The sequence below is a fragment of the Protopterus annectens genome, chromosome 9.part0, assembly GCF_019279795.1.
Source record: "Protopterus annectens isolate FY-2018-M chromosome 9.part0, PAN1.0, whole genome shotgun sequence".
NCBI classification, from domain to species: domain Eukaryota; kingdom Metazoa; phylum Chordata; order Ceratodontiformes; family Protopteridae; genus Protopterus; species Protopterus annectens.
In genome coordinates, this window is record NC_056743.1 from 100,706,076 (window position 1) to 100,731,138 (window position 25,063).

At 39.6% G+C, this 25,063-nt stretch overlaps 1 protein-coding gene across 1 annotated transcript in view; it reads left to right on the forward strand.

Annotated features, from left to right (window-relative positions):
* The first annotated feature begins 3,532 nt into the window (after nucleotides 1-3,532).
* LOC122811066 overlaps nucleotides 3,533-25,063 on the forward strand; it is a 549,228-nt gene continuing 527,697 nt past the window's right edge. Inside the window, exons 1-2 of the mRNA XM_044082621.1 lie at nucleotides 3,533-3,669; nucleotides 14,118-14,158. Coding sequence (XP_043938556.1) covers nucleotides 3,629-3,669; nucleotides 14,118-14,158 — 82 coding nt within the window. The 5' untranslated portion in view covers nucleotides 3,533-3,628. The remainder of the gene's footprint in view (nucleotides 3,670-14,117; nucleotides 14,159-25,063) is intronic.

Sequence of the window (25,063 nt, forward strand, 5' to 3'; positions counted from 1 at the left end):
CCCTCCTATATGGTGCCCCTCTCCTAACCAATATCCACAGCCTTCCCTAAAAAGCAAGCTTGAGACTTGCTACAACAAGGTTGCCAAGTTTGCAAACAATGTAAAACACTCCTCACATCACTGCTCCTCCTTACAGTTACTGAAATGGCTTGAACTCCCACTTAACCTAACTTACAATTAACTACAGCACACAAAATCATTTACAATCCATCTACCTGCCCAGCCCTTTCATCCATTTTAACTCACTGTCTCTCAGATAGACCATTCAGGTCAGAAAACCAACTTCTCCTTGAAATACATGAACCAACTCTCCCAGGTGGCCATAGGCTCTACTCATTCTCCATTGTTAAACTATGAAATGCTCTCCCATTAGCCATCAGAATCGCTAGTAATATCCCTCCAAAACCTGACTCCTCATATTTCAAATAATATTACCTTTATTCACATCTCCCTTCCCTCTAATCTGTTCTTACCACTAGAGAAACACCTATTAATTCATTTGATGTATACCCTAAACTCAATAATCATGCTTCGTAATATTGTACTGATTTATTCTATTTTTTTTTAATAGAATTGCTTAATCTATTATATGTTTCTTGAACTGTGCTTGTACCTTGAATTGCATTCTCTGTAGTAAATGCATTTATAACACAAGTAATATTGTGTTTTGTACAATGTTAGTTGTTTCTACTAACTGTTCTGAAAAATATGTACATTCATTCTAACTGCCTTGTGGAGCTTTTCTCCCTGGGCCTCCACTGAAAATGGTCTTTTCATGGCCAGTGAACTTTCCCAGTAAACAGATGCCAATAAATAAATAAATGTAAATCTAAGGCAAAAAATACAGCCTCCATGTGACCTGACAACATTCCAGGCTGCATCCTACATGAACTCAGGCAGGAACTTAAAGCACCATTAGGAACCCTATTCAACCAAAGCCTAAGTACCGGATTTGTCCCTGCTGAGTGGAGGACAGCCACTGTCATCCCTTTGCACAAAGGTAGAGCATCCACCGATCTCGGCAATTACAGACCCATCAGCCTTACTAGCCTGATCTGCAAGGCCATGGAACAGATTATCATGGACCTCATTAACAAGGACATTGGCAATCTCCAAACACTAGATCCTACAGAGTTTGACTTCATCAAGGGGAGGTCATGGATTTGGTAGATGTTTTTGAGAGAGCCACCAAAGCCATGGATGAGGGGAGGACAGTGCTCACCACCTACCTTGACCTGGCCAAAGCCCTCAACACTATTCCCCACTTGGGCATAATAGATAAACTCTTTCAACTAGGCATCAATATGTATGTTACCAAATAGATAGCTAACTGGCTCACTGACAGAACCCACCTAGTCAAAATAAGGGAAGCCACCTCAAGCAGTAGACCTGTACCAAGTGGCATACCCTAGGGTTCAATCTTGCGGCCTCAATTATTTGGGATATATTTTTCTGAGGTGCAGGCCAAAATGTCGCTTCTGTTGTACAGAAAGCTTCCTACATGGCCCATCTCATAAGTAAGGGCATCTCATTCAGGGACAAGGAGGTCATAACATCCCTGTATTATTCCCTTATAAGGCCCATTATTGAGTACAACGCCCAATTTGGCATGTACCTCGCAAAGCACATGCAGCAGCTGGAGACACCACAGGGTTCCCTCACCCGGAAAATCCAGGGTCATAAAAATCTACCATACACAGATAGGCTAAAAACCCTGTCCCTCTACTTAGTTTCATACAGACTCCTCAGAGATGACCTCTGTCTGGCAAACAAGGCGATCTCAGACCCCAGCTTGATGGGACTGGTGCATATCCACAATATCCACAAGTCAAGCTCCACTTGAGTAACCAGCACGCGTGGTCTCAACCTGGTCTGTGACATCAATAGGACTTGTTGGCAGGACAGATTTGTGCTTTAGAAATTCCCCCATCTGTGGAATAGACAGGAAGGGCCATAGGTCAACTGGTGCCCTAGGCAAAAAGGTTCCACAAAGCCCCCCCACCACACCACTCGGTGCACCCATCCTGGTCTACGTACAGCAAATAAATACTGGAAAAGCACCCCTGCTAGAGCGGCACCCTTTTAGAAAGAGTTAAGGATGACAAATTTAGTGGGAACTTTAAAATTCTTTTTGAATGTAAAGAGACTTTATGGCAGATTTTACTAAATGCAGATCAGCTTCCTGGATTAAATTATATGATTAATATAAAGTGCCGTTTACAAGCACAAAGATTACAATAATTATTATTAATATTTACAATTTTACATGTTTAAGTGTTGACTATTTATGGTTATTTTTTTTAGAAAAAGTTATGTGGTTTTCACGGTTTGAGCAATACATTAAGTACTTTATGTATTTCATTGGTTTATTTTATCACATGTGACAGCAGTTATTTAAATGCTGAAAATGTATGGATGTTATTTTCTGAAGAAGTTCATGTCCATTAAATTGGACAAAAGCGCTAAACAAGGTTGTGCCATCTTTCTTCAAATCCAATTACTGGCAGTGTTTTTAAATAGAAAATACATCCCAGGGATTCCACCCCCCTCACTGCTGGACAAGGGCAGCAGGTGCTGATTTGTCTATACATGGACTAAACTCTTGGCTAGGCTTAGGGCCTCAGGCCAGGGCCAATATATATATATATATATATCTTTGTATTTCACCAATATATTTTTTCAGGTATGTTTTGTCGCCTCACAGCAAGAGGTTCTCCCGTTCGATTCTCAGCTGGAGCGCCTAGTGTATGGAGTCTGCATGTCCTCCCCGCAGTCGAGTGGCGTTCAAAAGACAGGCGTGAAATGGGCGTGCCTTCGTTGAAGGTTGGGCGTCGTACTGGCACCTCGGCACCGTAAAAAAATACTACCAATAATTAGCGGATTGTAGTCCCGCTGTGGGGAACCCTAACCGGGAAAAGCCGAAAGAAAAACAACATCGCTGAAGCACAAAGCCCCTGCTTACCGAGAATCAAATCAAAATAAGGAACAAAGAAAGAAAGCAAACAGGAAATTCAAAGCTTAAAATGGGAATAAAATATCACGCCCTATAAAACAAATGCTAATTTAGCACGAAGTTATATTTCTCTCTCGAGTACGTGGGGTGGAGGAGCAAACGTTTATACACACGCCTCTTTAAATGCCATCGAGAAAGGTTGCTGTTCACTGTCTTAGCCATTATAGCATACTGAATTTCTCAAACAAATGAATATAAAAAGGAAAAATGACATGTAGGCATTTAGTTTCCCACTCGTATTACTGAGTTGTGTGAACTGTAGCATTAAAATGACACCTTCCACCAGGATCTAGGACTAGACACTATATTAAGTCAATACTGTCCTAAGAATTGGCAAATACAGAATTGAAAGCCAGTGACCGGTGGTTTCCCTACAATCCCTATGCAAATGCAATTAATTACTTACTGTTCGGGAAATTCACTGTACGAACCCTTTCAAGCTGAATATGACGTCATACTATGCTTGAGCCGCATTACCTCACACTGCAGATCTTCCAGTTTCAGAACGAAACTGAAACCTCACCTCAACTCAAATTTTTGGAAGCTGAATGTTTTACTGAAAACCGAAACAAAAAACACTATTTATGGTCCGCAAGGGTATATAAAGCCTGAAAAATGAACGCTGTTATACTGACAATCACCATGGTTTTGCCAAGGTAAGAGACTTTTTTTCTTCCTGCACTGTGTTATCAGTGTTTTTATTTTCTAAATGAGCAAGCTGGACCAAAGATAGAGGGATGACTTTTGCATCAGTTAGTACCAGTGCATGAGAGTGTGTGCATCTCTTGTTCGATTTACGCCTAGGGTGTCTGCATGTTCTCATTTCAGCTTCACTGTTGTCTGGTACACAGTTTTCTTACTCACTGTCATATCTCTCAACCTGTTAGAGCAAAAAATCTGGAGAAAGCCTAAAATGATGGGGAGACAAATAGGGACAGATTTTAAATATTGCCCTTACTAAACTTAGAAAGTTGATAGAATAATAGGTTTTGCATTATTAGCATGAATTTTCCGAAGAATGTGGAGTCTTAAACTCAAATGTTTTAAATTCTTAATGACTTCAATCCTCAGTTATTTGCCAGAAAGGGACCGATTTTAAGGGGAACACACCACAAATATGAGGCAAAAATCTTGACGTTCTGCGAAAACCTGTACAGTTGAAAGGTATGCACTGCATTTTTGGGAGGAAACCTAAGAGTTCGCCCAGAAGTAACATTTTTCCCCCTTCCTTGCAGAGTTTGGGCTCAGACTCCGGCTTGCTGTATCCCGATCTGAATTAAGCAGGGGCAAAATTATTAATATAACAAATGTTGGTATAACGTAATAGAAATGAAAAGTGTTATAAATATAGAATGTGTTCAGTAGTCCTTTTAATAATTTCTTTTAACCTAACACTAGACACTTTCAAACAACAGTCACTCAGTCGTGTTGACCTAGATGGTATTTTAATACTAACGTATTTATGTTATCCTAATTATTGCATAGAACCCAAAACAATGTAAAATATAACAGCATGAAACTTAATTATCCATCTTAGCTGTTGTCGCTCACAACTGTTTGGCAGACAGCTTTACTGTCTGGAATTTGCATGAATTGTACCTCTGCTCCGTGGGCACCACTAGGGTCCACCGCTGGACAGGGCTTCTAACTGTTCCAGTCTGTAATGCAACAGGAACCAGGAGGGTAGACAGATATAATTTGTGCAGGAAAAGGATGTGGCTTTTGCGAGTAGCATAGCTCAAATGCAACATTTAATTGCCAACATAGGGCTGTAACATTACAAAAGAGTATCTAGGCATACTCAATGCACTCAAAAACTGCCTTTGATATTTAGGGACGTACCTGATTGTGGCTTGAAATTTTGTTCCATCCCTCCAATATAACTGAAGATTTTTGGAGAAAAGATTATGGATTGCACATAATAAATTATGCCAATGATTTAGTTATACACTACTTCAGAAAATGCACACTAATTCGCTTTCTATTATTCTGCAAGTTTCTGAGGTTAATGGTGTTACTTTTTTAAAAAAAAGTGTTGCAGATCGTCCTAAATTATTTCTGAATTTCTTCTTGTTTCTAGACTGAGACTATGCAGAGGAGCTCATATAGACGTTATTGCTGAGAGGTTAACGTCATATTTAGAAATGTGTTAACTGTGCCCTCTCTGTGTGGAGGTATAGAAAACGTGCTTCCCTTATAGGACTGCACTTATAGTCTTTCTTATTGTCCTAAGTGGCTAACGGCGTGCCATGCCTCTTACATTTTAAACGACAGGTTAATAGTGTGGGCAGCAGTATAAGTACAAAATATAAACGCACTCCTGGCACAGAACATAACTAATATATATATTTTTTAAAAATCCTAATATCTGCCATACTCCAGCAACTGACTGGCATCCTGTTTAGAATTATTTTTTCTGCTGTTTGTGCCCAGTGAGGTCCAGGGGCGGTGCGTGACAATGATGACTATATAAGAGAAAGTTGGCGCTATTATATTGTAGTGCCCACCCTCGGACTCTAATTCAATGTTAGAGCACTCTGCCCTCTTCTGGCGCGTTATTCGTATCACATAATGTACCCATTTTAACTTCGTGCTACGCCTGAGAACGAACTAGTTGCATCCCTAATTTGGAGTCTAGCGGTGACTATAATAATTACCGCTGAATTTCATCAGTTTTTACCTTTGCTTAATGTTGTTAAACAAGTGACGCGTTGAGTTCAGGTCAGGGCACCTTTTTGTAATATAGTTCACTCGTCCACGTTATTTAATTTGCTCAATTTTTACATGTGTAATGACCTGACTACCTTATAATATGCATTGTTCTCTACTAACACACATTTTGACTGTGGATGTTTGCTGAAATTTAGTTCTGTTATTGTTTTAACGTATTTCTCAATACTCGTAGACTTAAAAGTTTTGGCCATGCATAGTCGCATTTTTTGTTTTATGCGAGGAATTCATTATTTATTCAAGCATTTATGCTCAGCAGGGCTGCAGGGAAGTAAAGGACTGCCTCTGAGTGCAATAATGCCTGATGCCACAGACAGAGGGCTTTTACACCAATGAAAGGTCAATTGTTTCTCTAAAATACTCACTCTGAATGATGTACTTTCGTCTTTAGATTAGAAAATTAATCATTTGATTCATCTGTATTGTACATGACTGTTATTAAATACGTTTACTTTAAGTAGCTTTTCCATGGAAGTGCAATGCTGCACCTGCAGCCGGTTTAATTATCTATTTTGTATTATGTGATACATACATATATATGTATACACAAGGTATACATGCTTTTTTGTTAATACAATGGTGCGGACAACTCCTTATCACGTGGGACACTGGGGCTCATTTCCCCCATACAAATAATTATGATTTCATTCTGTTAAGCAGTTAGCACAAAGGATAAAGGCTGTAAGTTGTTAACAAGCTGCTTATTATAGTAGTGAGTCACTCAACCAGACAGTGTTTTAATGAAACTGGGCTAGGCTTCTCAGTAGTCATTGGGACTACATGCCTAGTAACCACCCATGAGCCATTATCTTCTAAAGTTTACCAATGTTTACCGCTTGGCATGGGGTGCCAAAGTAAATGTATAGTGGTTTGAGAAATGATGCAGAATAACCTGTACATGGAAGTCCTTCATTTAGTTTGCTAGTACCAGTATAGAGCAGATGTTTTCACATCTTCTGTAATAAATAGTGACAATGAATGAACATACTTTTTTCTGTACATAATGTATCAGGAGAATAGAGGTCTTTACTGCAGCTTGGTTGTCATGACATCAGTGCTTTCATGTATGGGTTCCCAAGGGCATTACATGCTGAGCCAATACAGCTTTATCTATGTTGTTTTCATTTCTTTGTTAACAATAATTTAAAAATGAAGCAGAAAGTACAGATTTGTTAGGATTATACCTAATTCAGACATAGGAGTATGTATGCTTCTGTAGTAATGATAAATTCTTCAGACTTCCAGAAGTATCAATGCCGAGCGTAAGTTTTAGTGCCTTGCTCCTTTGTAGCTCCTTGGTGGGCAGACATTCTCCCACCTCAGTGGTACATGGAGAATATCCACCCATGCCATCTTATGTTCTTTCTAGCCCTGATTCCTGCAAATTATGAGGTTTCAGACCAGAGCACAAATACGTCCTTGCATGAAGTGGAGCTCCAACCAGGATGCTTAACCAGGTGGGACCTACTAGGTTACTCTTCAGGTAAAATATCAACCTGGGAAGTAGGACCTTGTAAGAACAAAAAGGGGGAGAGTAAGCGCTAAGGATGGGTGGATACCCAGCCAAAATCTAAAGAGACCATAGGAAAGGAAGGGAAACGTTACTGTAATGACAGACATACTGTTGAAGTAGTCATCATTTCTTTGGGAGATTTACACATCTTACGAAGCTTAGGGCAGATGGACCTGAGAAGAACTGGGTTGCAAGAAGCCTGCTAAGAAGGCTGTGTCAATCCCTACCTTTGCTCTGAATGAAAACTCCAGGTTGGAGAGTAGTGACAGCTGCAGCAATTCTAGCAGAATGTGACCTTACCTGCACTTGGGCCGCATTTCCACTACTGCCATGGAAAGAATAGCAAAGGAAGTACAAGTGAGATGCGCTGATCTACCTGTTTAGAAATTGTTTGCTTAGAAATAGATTTGCAATCGCTTAAGTTATGCAGAGGACACACATTATTATCTGTTTTCCTTGCTTCTTTTGTTTTGTACAAATTCCTCATTTGGTGGGTAAGGGGAGAAAATAAAAAATAAATAAATAAATAAAACAGGGATGAGAAAGGCCTGCTTCAATGATACCAAAAGTGAGCCCATTGCCATAGAAGAAAAGAAGAGAAGGGGTCTTTAACCCATGAGAGCTGCCTGTAGTTTTGAAGTTCTTTACAAATGTGGTGGCTATTAAATCATAGTTTTTCAGGACAGATACTTGAGTGGAGCAGTAACAGCTGGATCATAGGCTGGGAAGGCAGTGTTAGCTTTCCTATGACATAACAGAGATTTTATGGTGGTGAAAGCTTTTTCTCAGGAGGTCTTGGGTGTAGGGCCACCTTGGAGAACTGTTTTATAGGGGATCTGGAATAGAGTAGGGGTTCCCACGGCAAGCATGTACCTTCAAAGAGAGTTAAGACAATCCTGCTTTGCATAGGTCTGTCAGGTAATTTAGGACCAAAGACATTGAGAACTGGATCTGTAATGATCTTTTCTTTGATACAAAAGGAGTATCTTTTTCATTTTTCCTAAGTCCTCTGAAAACATGTGCCTGCATGATGAGAGAGATATCAGCCATAAGATCTTCAGGATGAGGTGTATGAGAAACCGTTTGCTTTGCATCAGGAAGGTTCATATTCTGAAGCAGCATTAAAGGCTCTGTTTTTACCATACTTATTAGGAGAGAGACAATCAGTACTGCCATAGATAAAAAGGATTTGTCAGTTGATTTTTTTGACTTGTCCTCCAGTGATATTTGCATTACCATGAGGAAAAGCAAGATTAGAAACAAGGCATATAGAAATAGTTCAACCCAGATGATGGATATGGCATATGCTGACCATGTGTCCAGAAGACATGTTCTTCTGCAAATTTTTGTAGTTGTTTTCAGCTTAGAGAAGCAAAAGGACCCATTTCTAATGCACCCCACCTCTAGAACAGATCCAGAAAAATATCCGTGTCTTAGTTGCATTTGTGAGGATCCACTTTTGCTCTGGTGAGGTGCTCTGCAAGCTTATTGTCCTGACGAGAGATAGAGGAAGCCCTGTGAGTTATGCTTGCCACATAGGCCAGAAACCACATGTACATGGCTAGCATACATTGAAGTCATGAAAGTGCCCCCCATTGTTTGATGTTATCATATCATGGTGCTGTTGTATGTGTAAAACTCCAGGTTTCCAGTTTTATTTTAGGCCTTGATACCCAGAATCACTTCTGTCATTTCATTCATATTGATTTGTCTTTGCTTTGGTCACCTGTCCTACAGAACCTGTACCCTTAGACACACTGAGTAAGACCAAGTCTAATGATTTTACATTTAGTGTCTTCTACGTCTAGGTATACCCATTATAGCCACTGTGAAATCTAACTGTGATACAGTTTAAAAGTGATGCGGAAGTCTAGAGAATATACATGCTGACACCAGCTGTTTCTTTGCTATTACTGCAACTTCACTGCATGCAGTTTGGCGAGGGGCATCAACGGGATTGAGGAAGCTATGTACCTCACTGTCCTCAGAAGCTCCCTTGCTGTGAAGCAACACTGTTCTATGGAGGTAAAGAACTGGCTCAGAAAAGGACACTGTCTCCTTGCACAAAGAAACTCTCTGAATGTCAGTATCTAACCATTGCCCCAGGAACAAGTCTTGCAACCTGGCATGAGATGGGATATTGGAAGTTTCTGACAGACAGAGTCCTGGAGTATTGCAGCATGAATCTATGAACTGCAAGGCTTTCTTGAGTCTCCTGCAGAGTCACTACCTGTGTTAGGAAGTAATTATGGTACAGGTAGATATGAATCCCTTTGTTTTTTTATTTTTGCAAAAAATAACTACTCACACAGAAACTTTGCAATTATCCTGAGGGCAGTAGATAAACCAAGGTGCAAGGAGGTGAGCTGAAAGTGAGACACCCCTGCTTTGAACTCAAGGAATTAACTCTTTGCTTTGCCTATGGGTTTGTGGAGGTAGGCATCCCTCAGATCCAATGTTATCATGAAGAACTAGGAAAGGAGGATAGTTAGGAGAGCTTGCAAGGTGACCATTTTACACTTTGGAACCTTCAAGAACTTGTTTACCTCTGACAACTGTAAGATGGCTCTCCAAGGCCATCTTTTCTTTTTACCAGTAGTAGTCTTTTATGTCATGTTCTGGTTATAGTACTGACTGTAGGCCACGTTTTCCAAAAGAGGCCTTATAGAAATGATGACACTGTGTTCTTTGTTCTCTGGGAACTGCTGGGGTTCTTGAAAATTATTGTAGTGCCTTTTGTGATTTATTCCTTCTTATAGTTAGGCAGCCTCTACCATTTTGGTTGGTGGGTTTTGGGAGGGTCGGGTAAGATAAATGGATGATGGGTTTGAAGGAGAGGCAAGCTTTGTCAAGTCATTACTGTTACTTCACAGGGTCTTCATAACGCCAAGCTTCCCTCCTTGGTTTTGCCATTTTTTTCTTGAAGTGGATTTTTTCCCTGTAAACGGCTTTCCTTTGTTCTTATATAAGAGAGAGGAGAAGGTGTTTTCTTTCTTTTGTAGAAGGGGGCATGTTACAGAAATAATAGTTTCAAAAAAGAAAGTCTCAGAAAACCCAGTATGTAACCTATACTGGGTCAAAAACAAACCAAGATGAAACTTCGCTGTGTGGAGGGTGTGAAGTTCATGCCTTGATTTATGTTATGCACCTTGTTCACTCATAAAAATCAAACTGTAAAGTATGTACTACAAAATAATAAAACAGAAAATATTAGGTAGTCCACAGTTGAGTTAAAAATGGAAAAAAGGGCATTACATTTTTAAATGTAGATTTTCCATTTTTAATTCAACTGTGGACAACCTACTATTTTCTGTTTTATTATTTTGCAGTACATATTTTACAGTTCAATTTTTATTAGTGAACTAGGTTCATAACATAATTCAAGGAGTGAACTTCACATCCTCCCTCACTGCAAATTAGTTGTTTCACTGTCTTTAAAGTCTTGACTTCTCCTTCAGTTTTTAAACATCTGATCTGTAGGGGTCCAGAAAGTAGCTCAGTTTTAAATGGATCATTGAGGTTCTGAGTTTTATCATGATCTTACTGTGGGCAGTCCTCGTACAGGCATGTGTCTATCACTGACCCAGAAGCTGCCACCCTATAAGATTCATTAATAGCATCATACCCGCATTTGATATGGGTTTCTACCAGTTAAAAGAGGTGCATAATTGTAGCATTGACTCTGTCATGGCTTTGCCTGTTATAGCTTAAATCATATCCTTTAAATGAGATGGGAGTGCCCCTAATCATTTCAAAATATGTGTTTGGCAACTTGAAGTTTTGAAAACCATGATAACTTAGATGTAGACTTAGTTCCCATAGTGGTACAGGATTTTAATTTCCTAGTGTTTGGGAATTTGCTTACTAGTTTTAACTCTTGTAGACCCTTTGCTGGCATTCATGGACGCAAATTCTGCCTGAGCAATTGGAGTTTTTACCATGTTTGCAGGAATCCACAGACCATTTTTGGTCTGGTGTCCTAAAGCAGGAAATTGGAAGTCTGGCTCTAAAGGTCCACTAATAAATGCATCTGCCAAGGCTTCTAGTACTGGAGTTATTCCTAATGGTTTTGGCTCAGGTAGCTCAGGTGGTCCCTATGTTTCTTCTGGGCATCTGAGAACTCCTTGGACTCTCATATGAAATGATTCTTTGTTCTTCTGGGGGTATTGTAAATATGACAGTCTTCAGTCGGTACACTGGGTATGGAATGTCCTCAGAATGACTCAAAAATAGGAGGTGAAGATATTTGGTCTACATAAGATAAATCATCTACCTCCCAGGAAGCGTTCCGCTGAGATGTGCTATTTTTATTTTTTCCTTATTGTGTAAGTTTATAAAATGTCTTGGGAGGCAAAAGACACTCCCTAGCAGACACATGTTCTTCTGGAAATCTGTAAAACATTTTACTGCCTTACTTTTAAACAAGTGCTCCTGACACACTAGTCCAGATAATTGCTTTAGATAAAATTCTTGAAGAGTTTAGAGAACTAATTATTTCACAAACTGTCAGTAGTTCAGCAGTTGCCCACCCAGTTACAACTGTGGATAACTACTCCCTCACAAATGTGTACCAGCCTTTCATTGTAGAAACAAATCTTTTAACACAGCCCCCAGTTTACATGAGAAACCAAACAAGAATTCAGACACACTAACATTCTTTATATATTCTTCCTAAAATGTCAGCCTCTTGCATTGCTGGGCCTCTGACTTATATCTGTAGTCTGTCCCTTACAATTGCGATCGCTCCCCTGAGTATGAAAGATGCCACTATTTTTCTCTTCCACAAAACATGCTCCTTTTAGGACTATTATCCTATTACCTCACTATGTCCAGCTGCAAAAACCTTCAAGAGAATGTCTTACACCTACCTCACACAGCATAATGATGTCAAACTGTACACAGCATTTTTATTTTGTACCTCTGCTTCTCATGTCTGTCACTAGGCACATCGGAAAATGATTTTTTGGAAAAGGCTCTTCGGTTAAGAAATGTAAAATAACTTAAAATACAGTAAAAATGAGCCATAGTTAGAGCAAATGGTACCCAATCAAATTCCAAGACACCAGGACATAATAAAAAGGCAAAACCTCTTAAAGGTGGGAACCTGAAATAATTGTTTCTCTGACCAAGAGATAGAGAGAAAAAAATGTACTGTAGCAAACAGCTTATCCTACCTTATCATCATTTAACCACCTGCAATGTCAGACTCAGCCACTTCTATGATCACCAGTCATGTGGACAACTGGCAAAGATGCAGATCATACACCCTAACAGTTGCAACAAGAGCAGACACCCCTCTTCTCCCCAGCCTAATTACCATAATGAAAAACAGCACATGTGGGCAAGCAGGATGACGGACACACCATGCCTATAATTCAACAAATGCATGCATGGGACAGCTGTTATTTCCCCTGGATTGATCTTGAAATTGGTCCATATGGATTAATGCCCTATCCTGATCCATAAAGATAATTAATAAATGCATGACTGAGAGTAAAGGTCATATACTGGACTGTACACATAGCCATTAATTGTTGCACGTTTTTATATGCTAGAAATCAAGGCTACTCATTTTCTATGGGAAATTATGAAATAGTGAGAAATTAGACACTGTAGTATAGCAATTTAAATCTTGTTGTACAGAATGGTGTTGCTTAAAAATTAGTGTCAAATGATGATGACTGTTCCGGAAATCCAGGAACAGAATTTTGTTCACTACATTTCCTTTGAGATACAGTGGTCTTGGAGTGACTATATTGAGAATGGAATTAGGCATTTGTTAGGCAAGGATTTGGTCTCCTCCCTTACTGACAGGTAACTGTTTAATTTATTCTCCACACTGGAGTATTTATTAAACACTACTACCATGGTATGTAGCTTAGATGCTTTTACTCCTACAATATTAAAGAGCTTAGACAAAATGTGTAGTATTTTGCTGGTACAAAATATTACGAAGCACAGTATGTGAACATGTGTGCACGACTGCACCACTGTTTTACAAAGCAGACAGAAAACCTGCCTAGTGCTTTGTGCTTCAGCTGCTGTAGCACACTGCTGTGAAAACACACACATTGTTTGTAAGATCAATTGTAAAGAAAGATTACATATGTAACTTAGTAGAGATAAGGCAGGGGTTACAGAAACATTAAAGTAGCTTTAAATAATCCCCTAAATCAAAGTAAGTACACATTTTAAAAAAAGGAGATATTAAATAAAAGTCATTCTATGCAGCTATAACACAGGCTGCTCAAGGGAGACATATTGAAACATTATCTGAAATAAAGGGTGGTACATTTTTGAAGTAGCCTTCCAATCATGGAAATAGGTTCAACATATGTAATGGAATAGAAAAAAATGCTGTAAACATTGTACGTAACAAGAGCCTTAGTACTTTTGTGTCTGAACTTTTAAGAATATCAATCTGCAGCTTTTCTGGTAGGTACTGAATAGGCAGATATGTCAATGTATTATCTGTCATCAGCATCTATGTTTTTTAAACTTAACCATGAGAAAACATAGAAATTATCATCTCACAAACTTGGGAAATGTGTGTTGTTTACAAGTTTGTCCACACACATTGTTAGAAATTTAATTCAGTAGTGAGGTTTATAGCACTTTGAGTAATATGACTTATGCCTGCAATACAATGACACATACTTTGTTGTTACTGTGTTTTCCAATGCCAAAACAAAGCTGCTGTTACATATTCTGTTTCTCTTGCTGGCTACACTTTTTGTCAGTAGACTAGTACCTCACTGTAATATTCATTCAGCAGACTAGTACCGCACTGTAATATTCATGCAGGACAGATACAGCAATCATTTTTGTAATTCATATCGTGTTCTTTTTTCTCATGCACAGGCTGATCACTGCAGAGGAGAATAATTGGACCTCTGAGGAGTGTAAGTAATCATATTATACATCTCTTGTTATGCTTTACATTTGCAATTCAAGCCAGGTTTTTCCAGGATGAGACTTATATACCAAGATATTTGTCTGTCTCACCAATTTTCGTGGCATTCTCTGTTTGGCCACTTTAATGGCTGTACCACGAAATGTGAGCACCTAAAAGTCAATGTAAGTAGGTTGCATCATATGCTTTGCAATAGCATTGTGACCAGACATTTGGTAACAGACAATTTAAGATCTCATGTTTTAGTTTGATTACTTTAAGCATTGCCAGTACTTTAATGGCTTTGGATTAAACTGGTTGCACTCTTTTAGGTGACAAATGAACTTGAGTATATCACACTGATCCTAGTCGAGACATTTCAGTCTCAGTCCAGGGTTAAATACAATGAATACATGATACTATTTATAGAGTGAAAGACAAAAATGCAGTGTAAACATATTATATACAAGGTGACAATCAGAAATGGTTTGAATGTGTAAAGGCAGAAAATAAATTATATGCAGAATGAAAGCCAAAACACAATATATACATTTATTATACAGAGAATGGATATCAGATTTGGCATGCTATTATTATTATTAATTATTATTATTACAATATCAATAAATAGATAAAATAAATAAAATACACGTACACAGCTTGGGATTCCTGCATCCAGACATTCAGAAGTAATTTCCTTGCTCAAATGCAAGTTTCTTTCTTCGGTATTTTCTAAATTACTAAAATCTACAACCACCCTGCTACAGGCCCCTTGAAGAGCTCAGTGTCTCTCCAACCTAACACCGCTCGACGTGTTCAGCTGCTGTACCACCTTTATCTTTTATCTGACCGGTGGATACATTGTTATAAGAAAAGAGCAGTCCAGGTCTGAACTGTCTGCACACACAAACAGCTAAAGTTAACTTTGTACCTAACATCACTCTAGGTATTCAGCTGCTGTACCACCTTTATCTTTTATCTGACCGGTGGATACATTGTTATAAGAAAAGTGCAGTCCAGGTCTGAACTGTCTGCACACACAAACAGCTAAAGTTAACTTTGTACCTAACATCACTCTAGGTATTCAGCTGCTGTACCACCTTTATCTTTTATCTGACCTGTGGATACATTGTTATAAGAAAAGCACAGTCCGGGTCTGAACTGATGCAAACACAAACAGCTAAAGTTAACTTTGTACCTAACATCACTCTAGGTATTCAGCTGCTGTACCACCTTTATCTTTTATCTGACCGGTGGATACATTGTTATAAGAAAAGAGCAGTCCAGGTCTGAACTGTCTGCAAACACCAACAGCTAAAGTTAACTTTGTACCTAACATCACTCTAGGTATTCAGCTGCTGTACCACCTTTATCATTTATCTGACCGGTGGATACATTGTTATAAGAAAAGCACAGTCCGGGTCTGAACTGTCTGCAAACACCAACAGCTAAAGTTAACTTTGTACCTAACATCACTCTAGGTATTCAGCTGCTGTACCACCTTTATCTTTTATCTGACCGGTGGATACATTGTTATAAGAAAAGCACAGTCCGGGTCTGAACTGATGCAAACACAAACAGCTAAAGTTAACTTTGTACCTAACATCACTCTAGGTATTCAGCTGCTGTACCACCTTTATCATTTATCTGACCGGTGGATACATTGTTATAAGAAAAGCACAGTCCGGGTCTGAACTGTCTGCACACACAAACAGCTAAAGTTAACTTTGTACCTAACATCACTCTAGGTATTCAGCTGCTGTATCACCTTTATCTTTTATCTGACCGGTGGATACATTGTTATAAGAAAAGCACAGTCCAGGTCAGAACTGTCTGCAAACACCAACAGCTAAAGTTAACTTTGTACCTAACACCACTCTAGGTATTCAGCTGCTGTACCACCTTTATCTTTTATCTGACCGGTGGATACATTGTTATAAGAAAAGCGCAGTCCGGGTCTGAACTGATGCAAACACCAACAGCTAAAGTTAACTTTGTACCTAACATCACTCTAGGTATTCAGCTGCTGTACCACCTTTATCTTTTATCTGACCGGTGGATACATTGTTATAAGAAAAGTGCAGTCCAGGTCAGAACTGTCTGCAAACACCAACAGCTAAAGTTAACTTTGTACCTAACACCACTCTAGGTATTCAGCTGCTGTACCACCTTTATCTTTTATCTGACCGGTGGATACATTGTTATAAGAAAAGCGCAGTCCAGGTCAGAACTGTCTGCACACACCAACAGCTAAAGTTAACTTTGTACCTAACATCACTCTAGGTATTCAGCTGCTGTACCACCTTTATCTTTTATCTGACCGGTGGATACATTGTTATAAGAAAAGCACAGTCCAGGTCAGAACTGTCTGCAAACACAAACAGCTAAAGTTAACTTTGTACCTAACATCACTCTAGGTATTCAGCTGCTGTACCACCTTTATCATTTATCCGACTGGTGGATACATTGTTATAAGAAAAGCACAGTCCGGGTCTGAACTGTCTGCAAACACCAACAGCTAAAGTTAACTTTGTACCTAACATCACTCTAGGTATTCAGCTGCTGTACCACCTTTATCTTTTATCTGACCGGTGGATACATTGTTATAAGAAAAGCGCAGTCCAGGTCAGAACTGTCTGCACACACCAACAGCTAAAGTTAACTTTGTACCTAACATCACTCTAGGTATTCAGCTGCTGTATCACCTTTATCTTTTATCTGACCGGTGGATACATTGTTATAAGAAAAGTGCAGTCCAGGTCTGAACTGTCTGCAAACACCAACAGCTAAAGTTAACTTTGTACCTAACATCACTCTAGGTATTCAGCTGCTGTACCACCTTTATCTTTTATCTGACCGGTGGATACATTGTTATAAGAAAAGCGCAGTCCAGGTCAGAACTGTCTGCACACACCAACAGCTAAAGTTAACTTTGTACCTAACATCACTCTAGGTATTCAGCTGCTGTACCACCTTTATCTTTTATCTGACCGGTGGATACATTGTTATAAGAAAAGCTCAGTCCAGGTCTGAACTGTCTGCAAACACCAACAGCTAAAGTTAACTTTGTACCTAACATCACTCTAGGTATTCAGCTGCTGTACCACCTTTATCATTTATCCGACTGGTGGATACATTGTTATAAGAAAAGCACAGTCCGGGTCTGAACTGTCTGCAAACACCAACAGCTAAAGTTAACTTTGTACCTAACATCACTCTAGGTATTCAGCTGCTGTATCACCTTTATCTTTTATCTGACCGGTGGATACATTGTTATAAGAAAAGCGCAGTCCAGGTCTGAACTGTCTGCAAACACAAACAGCTAAAGTTAACTTTGTACCTAACATCACTCTAGGTATTCAGCTGCTGTACCACCTTTATCTTTTATCTGACCGGTGGATACATTGTTATAAGAAAAGCACAGTCCAGGTCTGAACTGTCTGCAAACACCAACAGCTAAAGTTAACTTTGTACCTAACATCACTCTAGGTATTCAGCTGCTGTACCACCTTTATCTTTTATCTGACCGGTGGATACATTGTTATAAGAAAAGCACAGTCCAGGTCTGAACTGTCTGCAAACACCAACAGCTAAAGTTAACTTTGTACCTAACATCACTCTAGGTATTCAGCTGCTGTACCACCTTTATCATTTATCTGACCGGTGGATACATTGTTATAAGAAAAGTGCAGTCCAGGTCAGAACTGTCTGCACACACCAACAGCTAAAGTTAACTTTGTACCTAACACCACTCTAGGTATTCAGCTGCTGTACCACCTTTATCTTTTATCTGACCGGTGGATACATTGTTATAAGAAAAGCACAGTCCAGGTCTGAACTGTCTGCACACACCAACAGCTAAAGTTAACTTTGTACCTAACATCACTCTAGGTATTCAGCTGCTGTACCACCTTTATCTTTTATCTGACCGGTGGATACATTGTTATAAGAAAAGTGCAGTCCAGGTCAGAACTGTCTGCACACACCAACAGCTAAAGTTAACTTTGTACCTAACACCACTCTAGGTATTCAGCTGCTGTACCACCTTTATCTTTTATCTGACCGGTGGATACATTGTTATAAGAAAAGTGCAGTCCAGGTCTGAACTGTCTGCAAACACCAACAGCTAAAGTTAACTTTGTACCTAACATCACTCTAGGTATTCAGCTGCTGTATCACCTTTATCATTTATCTGACCGGTGGATACATTGTTATAAGAAAAGCACAGTCCGGGTCTGAACTGATGCAAACACCAACAGCTAAAGTTAACTTTGTACCTAACATCACTCTAGGTATTCAGCTGCTGTATCACCTTTATCTTTTATCTGACCGGTGGATACATTGTTATAAGAAAAGCGCAGTCCAGGTCTGAACTGTCTGCAAACACCAACAGCTAAAGTTAACTTTGTACCTAACATCACTCTAGGTATTCAGCTGCTGTATCACCTTTATCTTTTATCTGACCGGTGGATACATTGTTATAAGAAAAGCACAGTCCGGGTCTGAACTGTCTGCAAACACCAACAGCTAAAGTTAACTTTGTACCTAACATCACTCTAGGTATTCAGCTGCTGTACCACCTTTATCTTTTATCTGACCGGTGGATACATTGTTATAAGAAAAGCACAGTCCGGGTCTGAACTGTCTGCACACACAAACAGCTAAAGTTAACTTTGTACCTAACATCACTCTAGGTATTCAGCTGCTGTACCACCTTTATCTTTTATCTGACCGGTGGATACATTGTTATAAGAAAAGCACAGTCCGGGTCTGAACTGTCTGCACACACAAACAGCTAAAGTTAACTTTGTACCTAACACCACTCTAGGTATTCAGCTGCTGTACCACCTTTATCTTTTATCTGACCGGTGGATACATTGTTATAAGAAAAGCACAGTCCAGGTCTGAACTGTCTGCAAACACAAACAGCTAAAGTTAACTTTGTACCTAACATCACTCTAGGTATTCAGCTGCTGTACCACCTTTATCTTTTATCTGACCGGTGGATACATTGTTATAAGAAAAGCACAGTCCGGGTCTGAACTGTCTGCAAACACCAACAGCTAAAGTTAACTTTGTACCTAACATCACTCTAGGTATTCAGCTGCTGTACCACCTTTATCTTTTATCTGACCGGTGGATACATTGTTATAAGAAAAGCACAGTCCGGGTCTGAACTGTCTGCACACACAAACAGCTAAAGTTAACTTTGTACCTAACATCACTCTAGGTATTCAGCTGCTGTACCACCTTTATCTTTTATCTGACCGGTGGATACATTGTTATAAGAAAAGCACAGTCCGGGTCTGAACTGTCTGCAAACACCAACAGCTAAAGTTAACTTTGTACCCAACATCACTCTAGGTATTCAGCTGCTGTACCACCTTTATCTTTTATCTGACCGGTGGATACATTGTTATAAGAAAAGCACAGTCCGGGTCTGAACTGTCTGCACACACAAACAGCTAAAGTTAACTTTGTACCTAACATCACTCTAGGTATTCAGCTGCTGTACCACCTTTATCTTTTATCTGACCGGTGGATACATTGTTATAAGAAAAGCACAGTCCAGGTCAGAACTGTCTGCAAACACCAACAGCTAAAGTTAACTTTGTACCTAACATCACTCTAGGTATTCAGCTGCTGTACCACCTTTATCTTTTATCTGACCGGTGGATACATTGTTATAAGAAAAGCACAGTCCAGGTCTGAACTGTCTGCAAACACCAACAGCTAAAGTTAACTTTGTACCTAACATCACTCTAGGTATTCAGCTGCTGTACCCCCTTTATCTTTTATCTGACCGGTGGATACATTGTTATAAGAAAAGCGCAGTCCAGGTCTGAACTGTCTGCAAACACCAACAGCTAAAGTTAACTTTGTACCTAACATCACTCTAGGTATTCAGCTGCTGTACCACCTTTATCATTTATCTGACCGGTGGATACATTGTTATAAGAAAAGCGCAGTCCAGGTCTGAACTGTCTGCACACACAAACAGCTAAAGTTAACTTTGTACCTAACATCACTCTAGGTATTCAGCTGCTGTACCACCTTTATCTTTTATCTGACCGGTGGATACATTGTTATAAGAAAAGCGCAGTCCAGGTCAGAACTGTCTGCACACACAAACAGCTAAAGTTAACTTTGTACCTAACACCACTCTAGGTATTCAGCTGCTGTACCACCTTTATCATTTATCTGACCGGTGGATACATTGTTATAAGAAAAGCACAGTCCGGGTCTGAACTGTCTGCAAACACCAACAGCTAAAGTTAACTTTGTACCTAACATCACTCTAGGTATTCAGCTGCTGTACCCCCTTTATCTTTTATCCGACTGGTGGATACATTGTTATAAGAAAAGCGCAGTCCAGGTCTGAACTGTCTGCAAACACCAACAGCTAAAGTTAACTTTGTACCTAACATCACTCTAGGTATTCAGCTGCTGTACCACCTTTATCTTTTATCAGACCGGTGGATACATTGTTATAAGAAAAGCACAGTCCGGGTCTGAACTGTCTGCACACACAAACAGCTTACCTCGCAGGCATACACATAAAGTACCTTGTGGTCTGGATTAGCCCTGCTCTGCTTGTGTCTGGATTAGCCCTGATCAGCTCGGTTCTCTCCATGTCCTACCCTGCCCCCAAATTCCACCTGCCCCCAATGCTGCTAAATTTAAAGCTCAATAAACCACACCCCCCCTTCCACAACCTATCATAGATAGCCCATACTTCCAAACACGACCCCTTCCTGCCACTAATCCTTCTGTATTCCTAATCCACAATCCTTAACCAAGTGCTATGCTAACTATCAAAATGAGACCAGTAATGTTACTAATTCCAATAATGCTCATTCCATATCTCCTCACCACCTATGAAAATCAGCCCTACCTTGGCTTTCACCACCCCTTATCCCAAACCAACACTAACCTTACTTTAAATAAAACAGATCAACTCATTGCTCTCTACAGACCTGACTTTTCCAGTCTCAACAACCACCAACTAACCAGACTATGGTCTATCTCCCCCAAAACCAGATATTATCATACAATAATTAGCAAAGCACTGTAACTAATAATTACTGTAAAATACAGTCTGATAAGGGATGGAGACATCCACCCAAACCCTGGACCTACCCCTCCCACAAGCTCTGGCTCCCAGCCCATTACCCCTTCTAACATTTGACCAACTACAAGGACTCCTAACTCTCTTGTGATCTGATACTTAAATATCAGGAGCATAAACAACAAGGTCCATAATCTCGATGCCCTCTTAGCAGCCTATTCATCTGATGTGTTATGTCTCACAGAAACCTGGCTAAAACCAGGAACTAAAGACAATGAATTTATCTCACCAGGGTACAACATACTCAGACTAGACCATAAGTCTAGGAAAGGTGGGGGAGTAGCAGTACTCTTTAAAAATACACTAGATGTTACATTAGCCCCACAACAACCTCCCTTGTTCAATAATGCTGAAACTCTCATTATCAAATTACAGCTTAACAAAATTAAATCTATATTCATTGCCTGTATTTATATCCCCCCAGGCAATAATACAAATATCATATCGGACTTCCTTCAATGGCTATACAACATGCACCCCCATGAAACTACGGTGTTAGGAGACTTAAATATTGATTGGAACAGTTGTTCCTCTGAATCTCCCGCAACCCATGTAAACCTGCATGGGTATACACAACTCATATCCTCACCCACCAGAATAAATAAACCCTACAACAAAAGTAGCATTCTGGACTGGATTCTTATCAACAATCACTCAGACCTGTATAACACTGGCACCCTCCCAGATGATATAAGTGACCACTTACTCGCTTACATCATCAAGCATAAAGTAGATAACCACCACCAAATTATCAATCTATTAGAAATAACAAGAACTTTACCACCACTGATTTTCAGAACAAACTCAAAGCACACAATTGGACCATCCTAAAAGATCTTTCATTGGATGATGCTGTAGCCTATTTTAATTCTAAATTCCTTATCATTTTCGATTCCCACGCTCCTGTCTGCAACCTTAGACACAAAACTAAAATGGTCCCCTGGCTCTCTAAAATAATCAAAACCAAAATCATAGGAAGAAATAAAGCATGGGACAAATGGCATAGCTCAAAAGACCCATTTGACCATATTAAATTCCGGCAGCTAAAGAATGATACTAAGAAAGCCATAATGTTAGACAAAAAAAAACTTCTAACAACATCTTCAACAAAAACATCAAAACAAACCTCAAAAGTTTTGGGCAGGAGTAAACAAACTGCTCTACCCCGGACAATCCACCACTCCCACCCCATCAGCTTGTAACCCAAAATCTCCAGAGGAAAATGCAAATGTCTTTAACAGTTTCTTCACTAAGACCATCCAATCACTAGCTAGCCAAATGGCTCCCAGTGGCCCCAATCTAGATTCCTCCTTGACCACTACCCCACTCTCCTTTAACTTCCAGCCTGTATCTACATCAGCCATCAGATCTCTAATTAACAAACTAAAACCCACTACCCTAGCAGCTGATATCCTCCCACCAGAATATCTACAGAAAGCGGCAGATGCCATTGCATACCCTATTTCTATTATAAACTGAACCTTATCTGAAGCCACCATCTCCTCTATCTGGAAGGTTTCCCACGTTATTCCTCTCCATAAAGCAGGGAACTCTTTAGACCTTTAAAACTACAGACCAATAGCCATACTATCACCACTGGCCTAAATAATGGAAAATGTGTCCATAACCAATTAATGCACTATCTCACCCAGAATAAACTACTGGCCAGCTCTTAGCATGGCTTTAGGCCAAACCCCAGCACCACCTCAGCCCTCCTATCCTTCTCTAAATCTATCAACATCAACCGAAACAATAACGAACTTACCTCAGCTCTCTTCCTAGATCTCTCGAAAGCCTTTGATATGGTCAACCACCAACTACTTATCCATACCCTTTAGAAACTGTCACTAAATAACTGTGCAATTAAATGGCTTCAGTCTTATCTGTCTGACAGACAACAGCAGTATTATGGCAGGATATACTATCCACTCATCTACCCATCACACTAGGAGTCCCCCAAGCTTCCATACTAGGACCACTTCTCTTCTCTATCTTTATCAATGACCTACCCACAATCACTCCCAAGGCCACCTGCATCCAATACGTGGATGACTCCACTTTAATCTTTGCAGGCTCCTCCTCAACTGAGTTGATGATTCTAACCCAGAATACTTTCAAAGATATTGAAAAATGGTTCACAAACCATCACCTTATTTTAAACCTCAACAAAACTAAGCTGCTAATTTTTCACCCACCTATAAGTCCTTTTCACCATTCTTTACCATAAGATCCAAATTTTTCCCCCACCTGTAAGTCCTCTTCGCCATTCTTTACCATAAGATCCAGTAATGGCACACTTATATCCTCAGATGTTCACATCAAACTCACAGGGGTCATAGTCGACAATATCCTAAAATATGATACCCATGTCAATCAAACCATCAAAACTGTCAACAAAAACTGGGTTCCCTCTATAGGATCAAACCTTTCCTCACTCCATTTGCAAGAACGTCTATCACTCACTCCCGCTTACTGTCTACCCTTCCTCTATGCCTCCCCCCTTTTCAATAACTTGAATAAAACCACTCTTGGCAAACTTGCAAGCTGTTACAACCATATTGCTAGATTTGCTACAGGTACAACCTTTAGGACCCACAACTGTATCAACTTAACTCAACTAGGCTGGCTTGAATGGACAAGTCTTCTCCAATACAACTAACTTATAATAGCCCACAAAGTTCTAAACCACACCGATAAGACATCAGCACTAAACAAGATCATTAATCCCTACAGCAACCTGAGGTCACTGTACTCTGCTGACAAACTGTTGGTTCAAACAACCAAAAGCATAAATGTGGCTGGTGACTCTCTATTTGCCCACTCTGTAGGCAAACCTTGGAACTTCTCTACCTGATGAACTTACTTTTTAGCCCTCTCTAACCCAGTTCAAAAAAAGCCTCACATTACACTTTCAAATGCACTAGCAATGTCCCTGTTCAAAACCGGATAACGTCCACCCCTGGTATTGGATATCGCACCTAATTAAATCTGTCATTTGACTCTAAAATGTATTTGACTTTGCTTTGTGGCATATCTAGAGCTCGTTATGGGATAAAGTCATTATCTGTGTAAACCCTGTGTGAAGCTTTCAGTTGCCTACAATCTTCTATAAATGTTTGTAGCCTTACTGAAGACTGTAAACTATGTTAATTTGTAAATGCTACTAATGTAATATTATCTACTAAATTGGAGCTTTTCTCCCTGGGCCTCCGCTGAAAATGGACATGTATCCAGTCGAACCATCTTGGTAAACTAATGTAAAATAAAATAAATAAATAAATAAAATTCTGCTTTCATAGTTCTGACGATATGATGTTAGGTCTTGAGGTCAGTGTAAGTTTTACTCCTGCAATGGCATTTATAGGATCTGGTTTGTCTATATCATTTGCAAGGTGTGGTCTCCAAAACTGAAAGCTGGCTTGACTAACAATAACTCAGTGGACTTGATTTTAAAAGGATGTGCTGTCAGTGTGAAGTGACTTACTTCTGTCACATATATTAGGTGTTTTGGAATCTGGCCCGCTGTGCAAGCCTGTTTGTAGATAGGGCTTACACCAAAGTAAATCACTTACACCGAAAACAAACCTTTTGGAATCAGGGCAGTCTTATACCGAAGTAAGTCGGTTACAGTGAGAGCTACTTTTTTGGAATCTGGCCCAGTATTACCACTTCTCTCCAATAAATTTTTGAAAAGCATTAACTGTAAAGAAATAAAAGATATCATTATCAGGTACTATACTGCATGTATAAAGTCACATAGTCCTATATGCCCTTTGAAGTAAATCC